The following is a 7,402-nucleotide window of genomic DNA, read 5'->3' as shown; positions in this document are numbered from 1 at the left end:
TTCCCCGCCTCCTTCGGCCCCCAGTGTGGCGTCACTTCCGCCTTGCCCGGCTGCGCGCTGGAGTCCGGGTCTCGCGGACGCGCCGGTAGCGTCCCGCAATCGGGAGCGCGCCCCGTGGATGACAACAAATTCGTCGCGCAGCGGCGGTGGAGGTGTCCGCCTCAGCCCCGGCCTCAGGCCCTGCCGTCTCCCCGCGTGATCTCTTGCATCCTCTCTCTGGGCCGACTAGGACCCCCTCGGAAGCCCCCGGGCTTGGGGTGACGGGGACTCCTCCGCGCCTTGTCCCCGCCAGGCCTAGCGCGAGCGGCGCGGCACAGGTGATGGGGTCTCCCTGAGGGATTCCCGGCACCGAGCGGGCATGGAGGGGCCTCCCCGGGCTTAGGCTTCGCCGCGGCCTGGGCTCGCCGGCCGGGACCTGAGACGCCGCCGCAGCCACAGCAGCGGCCTGGAGCCGGAGCCTGGGCCCCCAGGCCGGAGCCGTCCGCAGCCCCCGCCGGCCCAGCTGCCAGCCCTCGTCATGCCTTGGCCGTTTTCGGAGTCCATCAAGAAGAGGGCCTGTCGGTACCTACTGCAGAGGTACCTGGGCCACTTTCTGCAGGAGAAGCTGAGCCTGGAGCAGCTCAGTCTGGACCTGTACCAGGGCACCGGCTCCCTCGCCCAAGTTCCCTTGGACAAATGGGTAAGAGCTGCCGGCGGCCAGCCGGGCGGGACTCAGTCTTCTCTTTAGCGCGATTCGAACGAGTGTCATCCAAGATTGGTGACTTTCAGTCCCTCCCTGGGGATTGTTTGGCTCCAGGTGGGGCAGGACTCCGAGAAATGTGTTCAAGTGTCTTGTAATCTGTTTCTAGCAAGTTTGCGCTCCCAAATCACGTGTTCCAGAAACTTAACAGAGGTAATGGAGTCTACCCTGTGGGAATCAGCGGAGTCACTGGTTTGCGCGGGGAGGGGGGGGTTGTCTGTGAATCTGGCTGAAAGGGGTCCATGGAAGGAGGTGATCAGGGCTGCCCCTTTGGGGAAGGAGAGGTCGCGGGGTTCTGTGCAAACAAGTCGTATTTCATGGGATGACACTCCGGAAAGATTAAGGATGAGGAGGACCTTTGGGGATGTCAGAATGCCTAGGTATTCATTTATTTACTTGGGGTTGGTTACTTGCACACCGCGGCCTCCGTACAGCGTTTGACATCTGGAAGAAAGTTAGGTGAAGGCCTCCTCTGCCGGTTTGCCTGCTTTTGCTTGATACTGTGTGTAGAAGGCCAGTCGGTGAATGGTGGTGTGGCTCTAATAGTGCTGCTTGGTTGTGCCTGTTTGCTTCACGTGACAGATCGTAACAGCGGGTGTTGCAAAAGCGCTGAAGCTGCAGTGTTCAGACATTTAAAAACTTGTTTTCCGCTTGTCATCCAGAGGTTGTGAGTTGACTCGTCTTAACAGGTGCTTCATGTATAGTTGAACCTGCATCTGTATGTTTTCAGTGCATAGTGTTTTACTTCATGTGTATTCAGCCTCGAGTTTGGCAAGAATGGAGTGGCTCTCCCACTTCCCCCAACTCTTTATTTGTTCCACTAGAGTTTGTGGCTTACAGTTTGTGTTGGTTGTACCATTCTAAAGTATTAATATTCTGAAAGCATTCCAACACGATTTACATTTAGGAAATCATCAATATAGGTAACTTTCCTGTGGTAGCTGGGCAAAACAAAAGGAAACATATTTTTTTCTTTCTTTCTTTTTTTTTTCACACACACACACTGTATTTTATTTTTACAAGAGATAAATAGACTGACACCAAGCATTGTACATGGATGACCACAACAAAAGCAACAATGATTGCAATTACCAAACATGAAACACACTCATACTATGTCATAATATTGACATTCAGTCCAGTAATCCTCCACTGTAACAGCTCCTTTACTTTGCAGTGAAAATTGATTTGTATATTCTTTGCCTCTGAGTCCTTGTTGGATTTTTTTTTTTTAATTCAGACAGAAAGTCACAAAAATTATACTCATCCTCATCAGTTCACTCAGTCCCATGTAATTAAATTTTTTTTTTCATCTTGATCTTTTGTTAGCACTTTTATGAGTTCATCAGTTTTTCATTAGAGTTCTGAAAATGCTTATTCATTCAGTTCAGCAGTACAGTCAGTTACCAGAAACCTGTACTTGTCAGAGTCTTTTCCATGAATTTCTTAAAGATGAAACCCTTTTATAGGAACATATTTGCAAAAGCATCAGAGTACACACAGAACTGTCTGTAAATGACAAAAGACTTAAAAATGACCACAGTTAAAAATTTGATGAAAGTTCATAATAATGCAGTTGACAAGAAAATTAGTTATTTCTGAGATATACATTTTAAGGTAATAACTAGGATTATGACTTATAACATTATACCAGAACATATAAGATTTTTAGAAATTTCATGTAATGTCTGAAATATTTATATTAACATATTTCCATACAAATAACCTAATGAAAGTTTAGTATTAGTTGTTTTGTTTGTTTGTTTTTTTATACTGCAGGTTCTTATTAGGCATCAATTTTATACACATCGGTGTATACATGTCAATCCCAATCGCCCAATTCAGCACAACACCATACCCACCCCATCGCAGTTTTCCCCCCTTTGTGTTCATATGTCCGTTCTCTACATCTGTGTCTCAACCTCTGCCCTGCAAACTGGCTCATCTGTACCATTTTTCTAGGTTCCACATACATGCGTTAATATACGATATTTGTTTTTCTCTTTCTGACTTACTTCACTCTGTATGACAGTCTCTAGATCCATCCACGTCTCAACAAATGACTCAATTTCGTTCCTTTTTACGGCTGAGTAATATTCCATTGTATATATGTACCACATCTTCTTTATCCATTCGTCTGTTGATGGGCATTTAGGTTGCTTCCATGACCTGGCTATTGTAAATAGTGCTGCAATGAACATTCGGGTGCATGTGTCTTTTTGAATTACGGTTTTCTCTGGGTATATGCCCAGTAGTGGGATTGCTGGGTCATATGGTAATTCAATTTTTAGTTTTTTAAGGAACCTCCATATTGTTCTCCATAGTGGCTGTATCAATTTACATTCCCACCAACAGTGCAAGAGGGTTCCCTTTTCTCCACACCCTCTCCAGCATTTGTTGTTTGTAGATTTTCTGATGATGCCCATTCTAACTGGTGTGAGGTGATACCTCATTGTAGTTTTGATTTGCATTTCTCTAATGATTAGTGATGTTGAGCATCTTTTCATGTGCTTCGTGGCCGTCTGTATGTCTTCTTTGGAGAAATGTCTATTTAGGTCTTCTGCCCATTTTTGGATTGGGGTGTTTGTTTCTTTAATATTGAGCTGAATGAGCTGTTTATATATTTTAGAGATTAATCCTTTGTCCGTTGATTCGTTTGCAAATATTTTCTCCCATTCTGAGGGTTGTCTTTTTGTCTTGTTTATGGTTTCCTTTGCTGTGCAAAAGCTTTGAAGTTTCATTAGGTCCCATTTGTTTATTTTTGTTTTTATTTCCATTACTCTAGGAGGTGGATCAAAAAAGATCTTGCTGTGATTTATGTCAAAGAGTGTTCTTCCTATGTTTTCCTCTAAGTTTTATAGTGTCCAGTCTTACATTTAGGTCTCGAATCCATTTTGAGTTTATTTTTGTGTATGGTGTTAGGGAGTATTCTAATTTCATTCTTTTACATGTAGCTGTCCAGTTTTCCCAGCACCACTTATTGAAGAGACTGTCTTTTCTCCGTTGTATATCTTTGCCTCCTTTGTCATAGATTAGTTGACCATAGGTGTGTGGGTTTATCTCTGGGCTTTCTATCTTGTTCCATTGATCTATATTTCTGTTTTTGTGCCAGTACCATATTGTCTTGATTACTGTAGCTTTGTAGTATAGTCTGAAGTCAGGGAGTCTGATTCCTCCAGCTCCGTTTTTTTCCCTCAAGACTGCTTTGGCTATTCGGGGTCTTTTGTGTCTCCATACAAATTTTAAGATGATTTGTTCTAGTTCCGTAAAAAATGCCATTGGTAATTTGATAGGGATTGCATTGAATCTGTAGATTGCTTTGGGTAGTATAGTCATTTTCACAATGTTGATTCTTCCAATCCAAGAACATGGTATATCTCTCCATCTGTTGGTATCATCTTTAATTTCTTTCATCAGTGTCTTACAGTTTTCTGCATACAGGTCTTTTGTCTCCCTAGGTAGGTTTATTCCTAGGTATTTTATTCTTTTTGTTGCAATGGTAAATGGGAGTGTTTCCATAATTCTCTTTCAGATTTTTCATCATTAGTGTATAGGAATGCAAGAGATTTCTGTGCATTAATTTTGTATCCTGCAACTTTACCATATTCATTAATTAGCTCTAGCAGTTTTCTGGTGGCAGTTTTAGGATTCTCTATGTATAATATCATGTCATCTGCAAACAGTGACAGTTTTACTTCTTCTTTTCCAATTTGTATTCCTTTTATTTCTTTTTCTTCTCTGATTGCCGTGGCTAAGACTTCCAGAACTATGTTGAATAATAGTGGTGAGAGTGGACATCCTTGTCTCGTTCCTGATCTTAGAGGAAATGCTTTCAGTTTTTCACTATTGAGAATGATGTTTGCTGTGGGTTTGTCATATATGGCCTTTATTATGTTGAGGTAGGTTCCCTCTATGCCCACTTTCTGGAGAGTTTTTATCATAAATGGGTGTTGAATTTTGTCAAAAGCTTTTTCTGCATCTATTGAGATGATCATATGGTTTTTCTTCTTCAGTTTGTTAATATGGTGTATCACATTGATTGATTTGCGTATGTTGAAGAATCCTTGCATCCCTGGGATAAATCCCACTTGATCGTGGTGTATGATCCTTTTAATGTGTTGTTGGATTCTGTTTGCTAGTATTTTGTTGAGGATTTTTGCATCTATATTCATCAGTGATATCGGTCTGTAATTTTCTTTCTTTGTAGTATCTCTGTCTGGTTTTGGTATCAGGGTGATGGTGGCCTCATAGAATGAGTTTGGGAGTGTTCCTTCCTCTGCTATATTTTGGAAGAGTTTGAGAAGCATGGGTGTTAGCTCTTTTCTAAATGTTTGATAGAATTCACCCGTGAAGCCATCTGGTCCTGGACTTTTGTTTGTTGGAAGATTTTTAATCACAGTTTCAATTTCATTACTTGTGATTGGTCTGTTCATATTTTCTGTTTCTTCCTGGTTCAGTCTTGGAAGGTTATACCTTTCTAAGAATTTGTCCATATCTTCCAGGTTGTCCATTTTATTGGCATAAAGTTGCTTGTAGTAGTCTCTTAGGATACTTTGTATTTCTGCGGTGTCTGTTGTAACTTCTCCTTTTTCATTTCTGATTTTATTGATTTGAGTCCTCTCCCTCTTTTTCTTGATGAGTCTGGCTAATGGCTTATCAATTTTGTTTATCTTCTCAAAGAACCAACTTTTAGTTTTATTGATCTTTGCTATTGTTTTCTTTGTTTCTATTTCATTTATTTCTGCTCTGATCTTTATGATTTCTTTCCTTCTGCTAACTTTGGGTTTTGTTTGTTCTTCTTTCTCTAGTTTCTTTAGGTGTAAGGTTAGATTGTTTACTTGAGATTGTTCTTGTTTCTTTAAGTAGGCTTGTATAGCTATAAACTTCCCTCTTAGAACTGCTTTTGCTGCATCCCATAGGTTTTGGGTTGTCGTGTTTTCATTGTCATTTGTCTCTAGGTATTTTTTGATTTCCTTTTTGATTTCTTCAGTGATCTCTTGGTTATTTAGTAACGTATTGTTTAGCCTCCATGTGTTTGTCTTTTTTACGTTTTTTTTCCCTGTAATTCATTTCTAATCTCATAGCATTGTGGTCAGAAAAGATGCTTGATATGATTTCAATTTTCTTTAATTTACTGAGGCTTGATTTGTGACCCAAGATGTGATCTATCCTGGAGAATGTTCCGTGCGCACTTGAGAAGAACGTGTAATCTGCTGTTTTTGGATGGAATGTCCTATAAATATCAATTAAATCTATCTGGTCTATTGTGTCATTTAAAGCTTCTGTTTCCTTATTTATTTTCATTTTGGATGATCTGTCCATTGGTGTAAGTGAGGTGTTAAAGTCCCCCACTACTATTGTGTTACTGTCAATTTCCTCTTTTATGGCTGTTAGCAGTTGCCTATGTATTGAGGTGCTCCTATGTTGGGTGCATATATATTTATAATTGTTATATCTTCTTCTTGGATTGATCCCTTGATCATTATGTAGTGTCCTTCTTTGTCTCTTGTAACATTCTTTACTTTAAAGTCTATTTTATCTGATATGAGTATAGCTACTCCAGCTTTCTTTTGATTTCCATTTGCATGGAATATCTTTTTCCATCCCCTCACTTTCAGTCTGTATGTGTCCCTAGGTCTAAAGTGGGTCTCTTGTAGACAGCATATATATGGGTCTTGTTTTTGTATCCATTCAGCAAGCCTGTGTCTTTTGGTTGGAGCATTTAATCCGTTCACGTTTAAGGTAATTATCGATGTGTATGTTCCTATGACCATTTTCTTAATTGTTTTGGGTTTGTTTTTGTAGGTCCTTTTCTTCTCTTGTGTTTCCCACTTAGAGAAGTTCCTTTAGCATTTGTTGTATAGCTGGTTTGGTGGTGCTGAATTCTCTTAGCTTTTGCTTGTCTGTAAAGCTTTTGATTTCTCCATCAAATCTAAATGAGATCCTTGCTGGGTAGAGTAGTCTTGGTTGTAGGTTCTTCCCTTTCATCACTTCAAGTATATCATGCCACTCCCTTCTGGCTTGTAGAGTTTCTGCTGAGAAATCAGCTGTTAACCTTATGGGAGTTCCCTTGTATGTTATTTGTCGTTTTTCCCTTGCTGCTTTCAATAATTTTTCTTTGTCTTTAATTTTTGCCACTTTGATTACTATGTGTCTCGGTGTGTTTCTCCTTGGGTTTATCCTGTATGGGACTCTCTGCGCTTCCTGGACTTGGGTGGCTATTTCCTCTCCCATGTTAGGGAAGTTTTCGACTATAATCTCTTCAAATATTTTCTCTGGCCCTTTCTCTCTCTCTTCTCCTTCTGGGACCCCTATAATGCGAATGTTGTTGCGTTTAATGTTTTCCCAGAGGTCTCTTAGGCTGTCTTCATTTCTTTTCATTCTTTTTTCTTTAGTCTGTTCCACAGCAGTGAATTCCACCATTCTGTCTTCCAGGTCACTTATCCGTTCTTCTGCCTCAGTTATTCTGCTATTGATTCCTTCTAGTGTAGTTTTCATTTCAGTTATTGTATTGGTCATGTCTGTTTGTTTGTTCTTTAATTCTTCTAGGTCTTTGTTAATCATTTCTTGCATCTTCTCAATCTTTGCCTCCATTCTTATTCCGAGGTCCTGGATCATCTTCACTATCGTTATTCTGAATTCTTTTTCTGGAAGGTTGCCTAT

General features: G+C 40.7%; 1 protein-coding gene across 3 annotated transcripts in view; it reads left to right on the top strand.

Moving 5' to 3' along the window:
- The first annotated feature begins 38 nt into the window (after positions 1-38).
- The window catches only part of ATG2B (autophagy related 2B), a 78,667-nt gene continuing 71,303 nt past the window's right edge, over positions 39-7,402 (top strand). For all 3 annotated transcript variants that reach the window (XM_036841771.1, XM_036841770.1, XM_036841772.1), the window contains exon 1: positions 39-679. In XM_036841771.1, the coding sequence (XP_036697666.1) occupies positions 518-679 (162 nt within the window). In that variant the 5' untranslated portion in view covers positions 39-517. The remainder of the gene's footprint in view (positions 680-7,402) is intronic.

Source organism: Balaenoptera musculus, chromosome 2 (genome assembly GCF_009873245.2).
Source record: "Balaenoptera musculus isolate JJ_BM4_2016_0621 chromosome 2, mBalMus1.pri.v3, whole genome shotgun sequence".
Lineage (NCBI taxonomy): Eukaryota > Metazoa > Chordata > Mammalia > Artiodactyla > Balaenopteridae > Balaenoptera > Balaenoptera musculus.
Note: the sequence above shows the minus strand (reverse complement) of the source record. Positions and strands in the feature narration are given on the sequence as shown.